Raw genomic sequence first — 13,952 nt, forward strand, 5'->3', positions numbered from 1 at the left:
CTGTGCAGGACCAGGCTGTACTGTATAGCCTCCAGTACTTCCAAAGGCTGGTGCCGCCGAGCTGCAGTGTCCGCTCCATGAACTTGGGTCCCTACCAATGCAAAGACCTGGATTACTTCAGAGGCCTACAAGTAAGGTTTCTGGACAAGCCTTCTTTCTCCACGGAAAAAGTCAACCCTGACTCACTTCCCATCTTCCTCCATCAATGAGAGGCTCAAACAACCATTAATTATCCAACACATCCACTGAGGATGTGCCTGAGGAGAGCAGACAAGGACACCTTTGTTGACTGTTGGTCAGTCTGTTGGCTGTTGGTTACTTACGTGAGGTACTGGTTAACGTTTTCAGCTGACTGCTTGAAGAGCCCTTCAAACTCATCCCGAGCCCACTACAGACAGAGCAAACAAATGCGTGTCAGCAACACCCAACAAAACGGGTTCCTGTACACATCGGTGAGACAACCAGTTAGTAAAGCTTGTTCTGGGTGAAGACTGCATTCAATCTGTACAATGAGGGTACCCACATGTTCCAGACCAGTGGTCATACTTTGCAGCCAAGTACGTATGTGTGAGAACCTGGAACGTTCAATGGCAATGCAGGTGTGACGTGTTTGTATTTTAAGAAAGAGGGACAAAGAAAGAAATCACACTTAAAAGAACAATGATCCATAGGCAGTTTTACTTTTAGTACTGGGCAGAACGGTACCCAGGTCTCACTCAACAGGAATTCCTCTCCCCCCCCAACACCCCCCCCCCCCCGTCCCCCACCAAGGTTTCTGAGAACTAGGAGGGCACTGCTGAAATGGTCCGAGGCATCTATACAGACACTGGACATACAGGTGCCTAAATTCTAACTCTTACACATACTAACCTGCTTTTATGATCTATTTCAGAGGAAACAGACACCCCTGTAGCCATCTGGTTTTTAAGTCTCTGATCTAACTAGCATTTACGCTCATCAAATAGTGAATGAGCACATGCATACTGCAAACTGAGTATGGTGCCAACTACAAACCCACTGCTAAGAACTTTAACCAAAGTATATGAACAGCCCATATCCAGCTTAAGTGCTTTACAAAATCTTGCTGGTAGGTATTACTTCAATGCACATTTTGCAGATAAGGAATCTGAGGACCAGACAGGGCTCCTACAAAGTTACTGAACACATTCAAAACCTTTTTGCACTTCTCTGCCTGCTGTGCATTATTGCAACCTCAAACAAGAAACGGGACAAGGTAATGCGGTCAGAACTCTCCAGTCGATTCCTTCCTGATCTCCAACCCCTCAGCATGGCTTCTGTACTGGCTGGCTTTGTGTGTCAACTTGACACACGCTATAGAGTTATCGCAGAGAAAGGAGCCTCCCTTGAGAAAATGCCTCCATGAGATCCAGCCATAAGGCATTTCTTCAATTAATTAATGATCAAGGGTGGGAGGGCCCATTGTGGGCGGTGCCATCCCTGGGCTGGTAGTCTTGGGTTCTATTAAGAGAGCAAGCTGAGCAAGCCAGGGGAAGCAAGCCAGGAAGCAGCACCCCTCCTTGGCCTTTGCATCAGCTCCTGCTTCCTGACCTGTCTGACTTCCAGTTCTGACTTCCTTTGATAATAAACAGCAATGTGGAAATGTAAGCTGAATAAATCCTTCCCTCCCCAACTTGCTTCTTGGCCATAATGTTTGTGCAGGAACAGAAACCCTAAGACACCTCCAATATACTGACACTATGAACCTACGGGCAAACAGAATCCAATAGCCCGACACACCCTGCCGGACTGGAAGGACACAAGCAGGGACTAGGCTCTCAACCAGAGGGCACACAAGATTATGTACTTGACTACACAGACAGGAGCCACACTGAAAAACCAGCTGCTTAACTCACTCTGGGCAAGAGTTTAACAAACCAAAAATGCACTGACTATTACAAGGTAATTTAGAAAATCAGCAGAACAACATTAGCTGATTTGTGTAGCAAAGAGCATCGCTTATAGATCATTCCCACTGCTTAGACACACGTCCAATTGATGTTCTCTTTAACCCGTTCCAAAGTAAAAGGTTAAGGTTAATTATTGTATTTAAAATAGTTTTCACACAATACAGTTTGATTCTATTTTTTCCTTCTGTCAACCCCTCCCTCCCAGAACCTCCTAAACTCCCTAGCCACTTAACTCATGTGCCATCTCTCAAGAAAACACAATAAAAAGTCAAACCCAAAAGAAACGAAACCCACCAGCAAGGCAAGAAATACCAGAACAGAAGTGCACAAGGAAAAAACCTGAGGTCCACCCGGCCACCTGCGTCTGGGCATGTGGTTGACAGATGCCATAACATTCCACTGTAGAAGACAATGTGTTTTCCTTTTCTAGGCAGGTATCAACCCTTTTGGTTACAGCTGGAACTTTGTGCGGACTTCCCCTTCTTTGTGTTGGGACTGTCTGGTTTTGTTTTTTTTTTGTTTGTTTTTTTTGTTTGTTTTTTTTGTTTGTTTGTTTGTTTTGTTTTTGTTTTTTTTTTTGAGACAGGGTTTCTCTGTGTAGTCCTGGCACTCACTCTGTAGACCAGGCTGGCCTCGAACTCAGAAGTCCACCTGCCTCTGCCTCCCAAGGGCTGGGATTAAAGGCGGGTGCCACCACTGCCCGGCTTTGTGTGGGGATTTTGCTTGGTTTGAACTTGTACAATTTCGAGTGCTGTCACCACAAGTGGATAACTGTAAAGAAGCCATGTCTGATAGATACACATGTGGGCTGATAACACATATCATCTCAGAGACGTGTGACAACTCACACAAGATGTACCCAAAGGTAAAGTTCTTTTTAAAAGAAGAGAACCAACGGCAGGTACTCTGGCTTCTGGCATAAAGACAGGGGATGTGTTCCAGACACAGAACACACAGGAAACTAGAATCTGTAGCATGAGACTGGCAAAGGCTTGATGACCTAACCCTTTCATCTCCCATTCCTCTCATCTCCCATTCCTCCCAAGGTTGATCACCTGCAGGGTGTGCTCAATGGCATTGGGGAAGTTCTTCAGTGTGCAGATAGGGATGGACTTCTCAGGTGGGTCCTGGCTTGAGCTGTAAGATTCTGTCAAGAAGGGAACAACCACCTGCACGTTGCCCTTGGTGCCCAGCGTGCCTGATTCCAGCAGAGGCTTACGATAGTAAACACAACGACGGTCCACGTATAATCCTTCAGGGAGATGGGAAGAAATGGCAGATGAGTAGCAGGTGTGCTTAGATGAGACAGGAACACATGCCAGCTTAGTCTATAGAGTGAGTTCCAGGACAGCCAAGGCTACATAGAAAAACCCTGTCTCAAAAACAAACACAACAACGACAACAACAAAAACAAACCAAGCCAAAACAAACAAATAAACAACAAAAAAACCAAACAAGACAAGACAGGAACACAAGAACCTCACACATACAGACTACCTTGCTCTTGCCCTCCTCACTCAACTCCAAACTTACGAGCATCCACATTGTCTAGGGCATTGGCCACACCATCCAGGTTTTGGAAGAAGTCATCATCATAGACGTGTTCTGTCTCAGGGCCTACTCGATTCTGGTGGCTGAAGACCCTGATGTGTGGATTTATGTCACGCACTGCTGCAGCAGCAGTCTCAGACTTTAATTTCTGGGTGGGGATATGAAAAACAGAGGTGTTTCCCATACACTGATACAACAAAACCCCACAGAGACAGCCCAAGATTTATCTCATAAAGGGCAAAACAAGGCTCAAAGTCAACCAGGCTCCAATTGCATCAATCAATACCATCTGGCTGGCCACAACAGATACTATAAAGGAGATTAGGGACCACAGAATGCTCTTTGATGACAGCTACATTTCTATCATTCGTAAAATCCTGTTCTCTTTTGCTTTAAGGGTTTTACATGAAATTTGGCACCACAGAGTATTTTGAGCACTAGAACAAGAAACGAGGTCAGAATGTCTCAATAGCCACTCTATTTTCAATTAATAACATCCAGAGTAACCCAAATAAAACCACAGACAGACTGAGTCATGTTTGGCTTTTCAAAAGCCACCTCTGGTTCTACTTTCACTTAGGGTATAAATGGGTTGTGGCCTCCTCCACCTGAACTCTCTGTTCTTTAAATAGCACACACCCGAATGTCATTCATATCTTCCCCTCAGGCTTCTACTACTTTTGCATGGTCAACTGTTTGCCTACATACCGGGACTGTTACACCACCGAAATGTCAATTTCCCAAGGAGAAAGTCTTCATAAGCACTGAAGACAAGTACCCTCCTAACATTTCCAATTGCTACTTCTCTGTTCCTCATTACTTCTCTTACACATCTGAAATTCTAACATTAACCATATGCCACTTACTACAACAGTAGCTACAAATGCTCAGAGAAGAATCTCCCAAAAGAACTTTTGGGAGTATACCTCATAAGCACCACAACTTCCCATGTTAGGATTTTAACCAGAATATTTAAAAGCATTAGTCCAGTTTACACAGTATGTCAAGAACATATGAGATAAGCATAAGCATTTATCATGTAAAATGCTTTCAGTACAGAACATCCCTGAGGACTCAGACCGTACTCACATATTTATAAATACATTTTAGATTACATACTCTCTTACAACAGCTATGTGAGTGTATGTGTGTGTCCCTCTGGATGTATGTATGTATGTATGTGTATGTACGTACGTGTACACACACACACACACACACACACACACACACAGAGATGTATACAGGCACACACATGCGTATTTACATACACAGTTCATGGATGAACTAGTGGGATACTTGTACAGTAGTAGTACTAGTACATATAGACTATGAAGAGTTCTTCCTTGCTGTTTGTTCGCTTTTTTTTTTTTTTTTAATTGGCCTGTCATCACATCCTGGTTATCTGGAAAATAGCTTCCCAGCTTTCCTGAACTGGCTTTCTAAAAGTGTGGAAGAAATTTGTCCTTTCCACCGATAAAGCAATCTGGCAGAGGAAAGACAAACAGTATTTTTAAGTATCATTTAAGTTATTATTGAGTCTTCCAGACTCAATGTTACAGGAGGAGGATACCAAAATGCATTCAGGAAGCTTCTCACTTGCTCCAATCTTCCCATTAAGAGAGAGCCAGAAACATTTCTTTTGTTACCCTTATCTCTTCTAAATCTAGAGTCTAGGATGCTTAGTGTAAAACGAAGCAAAGGAAAGATGGATTATCAGCAAGTCAATCAAGCTACACTGACCTGTAGGGAATGCCCAGTTATGCCTCTATTACCCATCTCACAATGTCACATCTACAATGCACAAGCATCCAAGCTTAGTAGGTGGGGAGGGAAAACCAGGCAAATTAAAAAAATGTGCCAGGTAATAATGTCTACTGACCTCACACCTGAAGGTCTGAAAAAAACAGGAGGGAACGAGAGGGGAGGGGAGGGGAGGGGAGGGGAGGGGAGGGGAGGGGAGGGGAGGGGAGGGGAGGGGAGGAGAAACATCTGAGCCATTTAGACTCGACTCAAACCGAAGAGACAAAGCCATGCCATCCTACTCACTGTGACGTCCCAGGGACGGAAGAGAAACTGTCTGTTCAGGTTTGACTTCTCAATGGTGTCCATGTCCGTAACCGTGATTTCTCCCCCCTCCCCACAGCCAAGGCCAATCATGGCAAAGTTCTTGAGCAGCTCACAGCCAATGGCACCTGCACCTACCTAGAAGTTGGTAAACCATCTGATCAGAATGAATAGTGATGGCATATGCTAACCCACCATTCCTTACTCAAAAAAAAAAACAAAAAAACAAAAAACCACCACCAAAACAACACAAGACTGTGTAGTAACACACATTCAACTCACTCAGACAGACAGACATTCCTGTGGGTAACTGAGAGAGGGGAGAAAGAGAGATACATGAAGCCTTTCCTTGACCAACCACAAAAGAGAGTAAGGTGACATGATCAGGATAGGAAAACCGAAAGACCCCTCCCCAAAACGATCAGGGAGGAAGAGAGGAAGGGGAAGGGAGAGGGAGGAGGAGAGGAGAGGGAGAGAGAGGGAGAAAGGGAGGGAGGGAAGAGGAGAGGGAAGGAGGGAGGGAGGGAGGGAGGGAAGAGGGAAGGAGAGAGGAAGGGTAGAGAGAGAGAGAGAGAGAGAGAGAGAGAGAGAGAGAGAGAGAGAGAGAGAGATCGAGATCTTAAAGAGGGTAGACAGAGGCCATTAGTGTCAATCACCAGGAAGTACTTCTGCTTGCCAAGCTTCTCTTGTAGGTCTGATCCAAATACAGCCACTTGCCCATCGTAACGGTTCTGGCGCTGTATTTATGTGAATGAGTACAGACAGTTCAGAGAGACACTTCCCTCAAGATGTTCCCAAAGTTTCCCACTGTTCCCATAGACCTACCGGCAGGCACTTGTCTTCCATGAAAGGCACTCTGTGCTCCGGGAGACACTCAAGAGCATCAAAGTACAACCACTGCCTAATGGGCATAAACTTTCCGGAACAAGCCTGGAGAAAGAAATGTTGTCGGCCGCTTAACTGGAAGCGATAGGGACTAAAAGGCTCAGTGATGGAATCAGAAGCACACAGCAGTCCACACCCTTTTCTACTAGCACTGACCTTCATGACCTCCTGGGCAGCCAAACCACCAATGAAGGCATTCATGGGTGCCAGATCCCCAGCTGCTACATAGGCCAACTTCTGGATGAGGTCTACATCCAGGCAATCCTGATGAACTGCTGGCAAAGCCTGAGCATTCACAGCTTGTGCTAAGGTCACCATTTCTGCAGCATCTTCCTGGTTGGACACAAAAGGAACCAAGATAGAGCCTATCAGGTCCCACTGGAGGAAGAACGGGCACAGGTACAGGAAACAGACAAATCAGAGGTTCCTGGCTGGCTTCCCACTCATTTACCTCATTATGGGGCCGAGGAGGCCTGCCGTGAAGAGTGCAGAACTGATGCAGGGCCTGGAAGCCAACGTGGAGCTGAGCAGGGCGACAGCACTTAGCAAAATCTGTCACCACAAACTCTGGCTCTGCCAGCGAGGCAAGCAGGGGTTTCTGTGGATAATGGAGCATTGAGACAAGATGTGAATAACCTATGAATCTCAAAAGCAGGAGTCCTTCTATCTACTCACAGCCCCTAACCACCTACTCACAAAACTGATCTTCTGAGATACTTTCACTTGACTGACAATGCCTCCACGGATGTACTCAGAGAAGCTGGAGGTATCACAGATACTAAAGGTATAGGGACCTGAAAGATGAAAAAGATGGACAAGACTGCCAGTCCAATCCATGCCCCTGCCACCCTCCCAAGATCACGCACAAAAATCTCACAGTCCAAGCCTAAGACACATCAGCTTTTTTTTTTTTTTTTTTTTTTTTTTAAAATTGAAAGCTCTACTCAGATAGGAGCAGGCAAGCAGGCAAGCAGGCAAGCAGGCAAGCAGGCAAGCAGGCAAGCAAGCAGACAAAAACAAACCAAAACACATCCATCAAAGGCATTTGACTACACAACTCTCATCCAAGCACTTGAGAAGTCAACTCAGGAGGATTCAGAGTTCAAAGCTAGCCAAGGGCTACCCATACCAACTGGATGGCCACAATCTCACTCATACAGCTTCAGACTCTGGGCGCTAGGAAGGTAACACCACAGCATCTGGCTTCTGTTTCAATGCAGAAAAACAAAATGGGGGAGGGAACAGATGGCTCCTCTGTCCAAGATCTGAATTCAGTGGCTGAGAGTGAGTGCTTCTTGCTCTCCCAGAAAGCAGGAACTTGATTAAGTTCCCAGCACCTACACCGGGCAGCTCACAAGTGTCTGTAGCTCTCAGACATATCCCAGAACATATTCACACATACAAAAATACAATCAATTTAAAACAAGACAGAAAGAAATCTACTTGTCTCCATCTCCCAACGTCCACTACGTTACTAATACTTAGTGACTATCGAGAAGAAAAAGTCTGTACACGTTCAAAACAAAAGCCATTCTTTTTCACGTGCCTGTTGATTTGGAGACGGGGGTCCAACATTGCCCAGGCCGGCCTCTTGTTCTGTAACTAAGGCTGGGCTTGAACTCTAATCCTCCTGCATCCACCCCCTGAGTACCAGATTACAGGTGCATGCCATCATCCACAATGGCAACCAATTTTCCTTTCCTACACACACTTTGTGTTCACAGAGCCCAAGGGTGGAGGGCCACAAAACATACAAAAAGGGAGTCTTTGGTCCCCTCTCTTCACTGATTAGTTTCAGTTTCAGCTCATGCACAAAGACTTCCTGGCAAACAGGCATCACCTTGAGTGCTCAGAATCACACTCACTCAAGTCTGGACATTACAAAGGAGTTGACACCAGGGTTAACTAGATGAATCTAGTAATGAGTAAATCTAGCAATGACTAAAGTTCAGCATGCCAGGACAACTGAAGACAGCATCAAATATGTAAGGCTCACAAGTACCTTACATCTCTCAAACAATTATGAAACATCATGCTACTCTGACTGTGGTTGAGCTCACACATCTCACTTTAGTTTTGGGAATATCATCTCTACAGAAGCATCAGTTAATCTCACACCCCTGCTGGGATTCACTGTATTTGGCCTACTGCATACACAAATTGCTGTGTTTTAAAGTACCACAGACTCTCCTTCTTAACTCTTCCATCACTACCACACTGTCGTCATACATTTGCTCAATGAAACAGTTTGGACGACCGAGGTGAGCCCTCAGGATCCATCTTTATCTGTTCCACCCAACTCCCCAGTGTAGTGGTTACTTACACAGAATGTGCTGCCATCTTGTCTGCATAACAGCATTTTGCATGGCTAGTCTAAATTCAACCTTGGTCATAATGCTTACAGAGCAAGCATCTTACAAACTGAGCCATCTTTCCAGCCATTAGTATACCAGAACCTAGCTTACAATCACACACACTAGAAAGGACCTAGTCACTTCGTCCTTTTATAGCTTAAGAGAGAGAATTTAATTGTCTAACCTAAGACCAAAAGGGAGGAAAGTCAAAAGGCAATAAACCAAGGAGTAAGTGGGCTGTCTCAGAAAATAAGTGAGAATCAGTCCAATGCCACAGAAAGAGACGGTGCAGTAGAGGTGGGAGACACAAATTAGGCAGTGTTTTATCAAGGCATGGTGGCTTGAATCCCAGCATTCAGGAATCAGCACTCAGGCAAGAGCCCAGCCTGCTGACAAAGTTCCACGGTGACCTCTTGGCTTCTGAGACAGCCCATATCACACTGCCAACCTTCCTTCCTCACACTCCTTCCCCAGGCTTGCCATACCCAGAACTTTGATCTCTATGGGACCAATGCCATTGAGTTCACTCATGCCCTGAACTTCTGTGAAAGAGACAAAGTCACCACTTTCAAATCCATGCCGGGATTCCTCCAAGCAAGTGACAATTCCTGGATTCTCCTGGTTGGAGAAAAAGAAAAGAAAAAGAAAAAGTAAAAGAAAAAGAAAAAGATTAAGAGTTAAGTCATGCACAGTGTGGCATACTTACAGTCCTACCACCCTGGAAGGTGAAACAGAAGGTTCACCCTGAATTCAAACCTAGTCTTAACTACATTATGGAGCATGTCTCACTCATAATCACCCACCACCCACCACCCACCACCCACCACCCACCACCCACCACCCACCACCCACCACCACCTGAAAAACTACCCAAGATTTATAGTCAAGGGCAGGCAACTATTGGTTCGGGATGTTTAATTTACCTCAGTGATAGGTAACTCACCTATTCAGTGACAGATCCCAAGTTCAATTGTTGGGTGGGGGCAGGGGAAGGGAAGGGAAGGAAAGGGGGAACAGGAAAAGAATTTTCAAAAGTGAGAGGGAAAGGGAAAAGAAAGGAAAAGGAATCATCAAGATGAAGGAAAGGGGAGAAAGGAAGGAGAGGAGAGAAAAGAAAGGAGGGTCAGAGAACAGGAAAAGAAAAGGGGGGGGGGAAAGAACCAATTACTGCTGACTTCTGCATGAGAATCACCTATGGAGCTGGCCTCCCTTACCTTAGTGATCATCGACACCATGGCACTGAGTGGCTGTTCCCCATTTGAATCAGTGATAATCATTTCCTCTCCAAAGTCACAAAAGAGTTGTCTAGGAAAGGAGGCAAAGGGAGTGAGTGCTACTTTGGACCCAAGCACAGGGCCTTCCAGCACTCAAGGTACTGGAGTGGGTCAAGTGATACTCATACCACACAGGAAAAAAATGAAAAAAAATCACTTCAAATCTGGTTGGTGGAGTGAAGACTTGGGAGACTCTTGGCCTATGTTTGCTAAAAGTTAGACAAGAGAGAGACAAGCAAGCACTCACCCAACTAGGCCCCGAGTATCTGCTACTACCAGCTTGATTCCATGGCTATGGCAGAATTCACCCACCTGCAGCTGATACTCCAAAGGAGTGTTGGTAAGAACCACTACCTGTAAAGACCAATAGGTTCAGGTTTGGGGTGGAGTGAGAGAATAAAAATGCTGACAGAGGTGAAGAAGAAGGGAGAAGAATCTAACACCCAAGCTTTGCTGGCTCAGCCTTTTGTCACATGGACACACAAGTGTCAATGGGTGCCCGGCATGGTAAGGGACAGAGAACAGCATTTAAAAACACTACCAACTATGGCAAGAACAACAGCAGTGCTGGACAAACTAACAAGGTCTTAAGACCAGCTAAGTTCATTTATCTGGTGAAGACAGACAGATGGCTACCTACAGCCAGCTTATATTCATCAAGAGTGATTACCCAGTCAGCCTGGGTTCCTCTCATTACACCTGCTTGTACAAGGGCTTGAGAATTATACATGCAGGTGATGTGCTCCAGATCTCACTATAACACAACACCCTTCTACAAAAGAATCTGCATCCCGGCACAACCCCTCCCCCCCCCCCCACACACACACCTTCTCCCCCGAGCTCTAACTGCTATCTACCTCTCCTAGTTTTCCAGAACCAAACCAGACACTAGGTGCCAGCCTAAAGGACAACAAACCTAGAAGAATAAGACGGGAGGCATTGGGGATACTCCAGGGTACCTGAAAACCACTAAGGAAGTCCTCAAATAGAGGTCCAGTGTAGGTGAGCACAGGAACGTAACTGTTGAGTTCAGCAAGGCGTGGTTGGGATATCTCAGCTCGGTTTTTACCAATATCTTCCTCACGTAGGTAGAACTATAAAAAGGGGGTAGAAAGATAGGACTGAAAACAAATGCAGTGAACACGCTGGAGCCTAGGGAAAAGAGAAGCCAAAAAGAGATACCTGGGAAGACAGATCAGCCCACTGGGCAGTGCCCTGGTCATGGAGAGTAACAGCCTTGACGCCACCAAGGATGATATTCTTGGCAATTTCCACACCCAGGCCCTGCAGGCCTGATATCAGTACACTGGAAGTCTGGAGATGCTTCATTGCCTCATGACCGAGTACATACCTGTCAGCAAAGAACTCTAGATTAGGGCCTGCCCCACTCTGTGCCTTCTCCCAATCTCCATCTCCCATCCTGGGTACCACTCACAGCTGGCGGGAGTAAAGACCTTCATCTATGTCCATTTCCTTGCTTTTCGACATTCCCTAAAGATGAGCATAGAGGTCCAGGGGAGATAAAATAGCAGTGAGACTTAGACAGAGGTACTTCACCACCCCCACTGATTGCTTCCATCCTGACAAAAGTCATACTCACGTTGGTTGGCCCTGGGGGCACGTCAGGCATCACAGAATAGGTAGGAGACCAACTAGAATCCAGCTTAGAGTCCGGTCCAGACACTTTGCGTTTCTTGGACAGGACTGATCTGGACATCTAAAGAAACAGGAAACATCACAGGTGAGGCTCTGTGGCAGGAACACTCTCTTCACAAAGGTTTTGTTTGCCCGTGTGTGTGTGTGTGTGTGTGTGTGTGTGTGTGTGTGTGTGTGCGCGCGCGCGTGCTCTCGTGCACGTGTGTGTACACTGCTATCCTCCTCTGACAAGAGAAGGCACTGAAGATAGATCTGTTAAGTCAAACTAATATAGCTTTTAATGGTCAGTGTAGAGGGTAAAAAGTGTGCACACAGATAAGCAGCAGGGAAGCCAGGAAAGTTTAAGCAAGCACACAGGCATCCTTCAAAGGAAAGAGATGTTTACCTTCCTTTCTCCTGGAATGCTGGGAATAGATGTAGTTTACACCCTGGTGACACTTTGCTGTCTGTTGAGCCAGGCTCCACCCCTAACTCCCAGAAATCATGTTTTACTTATCCTAGCACCTTTCCCTCTAAGTCCTGGACACTGCTTCTAGGCTATAAAACCCATTCTTATGAGGGATGTGACTGTACTTACCGACAGCCTCAGTGGTTCCTACGCCACCTCAGGGCCAGGCCAATGGTAACGGACACAGCCCTTATGCTTACCTCCACCAACCTCTCTCTAAGCCCTAAATCTCTGGCACTATTCCGAATCAGTAACACCCATACCCATCCTTGTGAAAGAAGCCAGGGTGTAAACAATCTCAGTGTTTTAAATCTGGTGCACTTGGGACTGAATTATTATTAGAATGCGTACTTCCAAAATTGTGCCGTGCTTAAATATGGCTAAAGTATCATGATCTGGGTCAGACTCCTGGGCCAAGCACCAGTTCCAGTATCAGGCTGATCCCAGTTTCATTCTTAGTTCATCCTGATGGTTTACCTGCCTGCTGTAAAGCCCGCAAGGATGCTACAGTGGGTAGATCAGAACTTTAATAAAAGTTTACATCCAAAAGAACCGGCGAGCAGACACTGCTTAGATCCCAAACTGAAACTGGGTATGTCTAAGCAATAAAATGGAATCCCACATTAGACACTGCTTTTGAAGCTAGAGGTAGGGAAAGGATGAGAATTATGTTAGGCCCTGACAAACCCAGACCGGGAGAGTTACTGCAGAGGGACTATACATCCCAACAAGTCCTGTCTTTGGGAAGTTCTTCAGATAACTAAAGTTACTCTGTTGAGAGAGTCCAGGGTCCACGGAAAGATTGACGTTATACCACAAAGGCAGACGAGTCTAAGTACACGTGCAGGGAATGCTACAAACTGGCTCTAAGCAATCTTTTCAGGGTGGTACGTGGGTTCTAGTTCTCTGGCTTGAAATCCATCCATAGGAGAGATCTTATGTAAAACATTATCTACACTGGACAAAAAGAACAGGCAAATGCATGACAAAGGCGCCAAGCCCAGGTGAATCACTCCTAAGTTTATGTCTAAAATTCCGGTGTCTCTTTCTAGGAAAATGATAGCCAAACAAAATAAAACAAACAAACAAAAGAGAACCCCAACACCCAAACAAAAAACCACAAAGAAACAAAACAACAATTGTAGACTTCGTCCTTTTGTTCTTTTTTTTTTTAATCGTAATTAACCATATTAACTGCACAGATTAATAACATCCCGTATCTTAATACCTATAATGCCCCTGCTAGCCTTTCTGCACAACAAAATGTTCTTACAGGAGCCTATGTTGCTGACGTACTAAAAATAGGTCGAGGAAAACACTTTACAAAACACTAGGTCACAGAGGGGGTGACCGCGGTTGGAAAGGTTCACCCACGACTGGAGACCCGGCCTAACACCGCCCTCTCCTCCGCAATACTGCCTGCACAACTAACAGAAACCACTGCCTACCCACCTGTTGGCCCTGAACCCAGGGTAAGGACATCAAACTGAGCTCCTTAACCTGATACGAATCCTTTCACTGTACTGTCCCACCAGGCCGTCCGTATCAACTAGGCCTGCCTACGCGGCGCAACGGCTCCTGAGGCCCCCACCACAGAGACCCAGATTGTTACCAATGCTGGTGCCTGTTTGCGCTCCCTGCCGCTCTCTTCGTACTTCCTCTTCCTCGAAGACCCGGTCCGAAACCCGCGCAGCCTCCACCTTCAGGTCCCCGGCCAGCAGCCAGTTTCTTGGGGAACTCCTTCCACAAAAGGCGCGTCCTTCTCCTCACACGAGGAACAAGATGGCGCCGG

At 45.9% G+C, this 13,952-nt stretch overlaps 1 protein-coding gene across 1 annotated transcript; it reads right to left on the bottom strand.

Moving 5' to 3' along the window:
• Positions 1–319: 319 nt before the first annotated feature.
• Positions 320–13,947, bottom strand: LOC117701305 (ubiquitin-like modifier-activating enzyme 1 Y). The gene is made up of 17 exons (XM_076706226.1): positions 13,773–13,947; positions 11,657–11,773; positions 11,492–11,547; positions 11,239–11,407; positions 11,016–11,150; positions 10,304–10,410; positions 9,997–10,087; positions 9,268–9,400; positions 7,125–7,222; positions 6,880–7,026; positions 6,585–6,761; positions 6,369–6,473; positions 6,200–6,280; positions 5,526–5,681; positions 3,462–3,627; positions 2,984–3,180; positions 320–388 (listed from the first exon to the last, which is right to left on the bottom strand). Exons 2-17 carry the CDS (start codon positions 11,771–11,773, stop codon positions 320–322), a joined length of 2,004 nt encoding a protein of 667 aa, XP_076562341.1. The 5' UTR covers positions 13,773–13,947.
• Between the last annotated feature and the right edge of the window lie 5 nt (positions 13,948–13,952).

This window comes from Arvicanthis niloticus (assembly GCF_011762505.2).
Source record: "Arvicanthis niloticus isolate mArvNil1 chromosome Y unlocalized genomic scaffold, mArvNil1.pat.X SUPER_Y_unloc_4, whole genome shotgun sequence".
Classification (NCBI taxonomy): domain Eukaryota; kingdom Metazoa; phylum Chordata; class Mammalia; order Rodentia; family Muridae; genus Arvicanthis; species Arvicanthis niloticus.

Bases quoted from the DNA above. Each gene is read 5' to 3' on its own strand.
- LOC117701305 (XM_076706226.1), bottom strand. From the start codon at position 11,773: ATGTCCAGATCAGTCCTGTCCAAGAAACGCAAAGTGTCTGGACCGGAC. The intron at 11,548-11,656 runs GTGAGTATGACT...GCTCATCTTTAG, and splicing joins TGCCCCCAGGGCCAACCAAC to GGAATGTCGAAAAGCAAGGA. The intron at 10,088-10,303 runs GTGAGTGCTTGC...CTCCTTTCCTAG, and splicing joins GATACTCGGGGCCTAGTTGG to ACAACTCTTTTGTGACTTTG.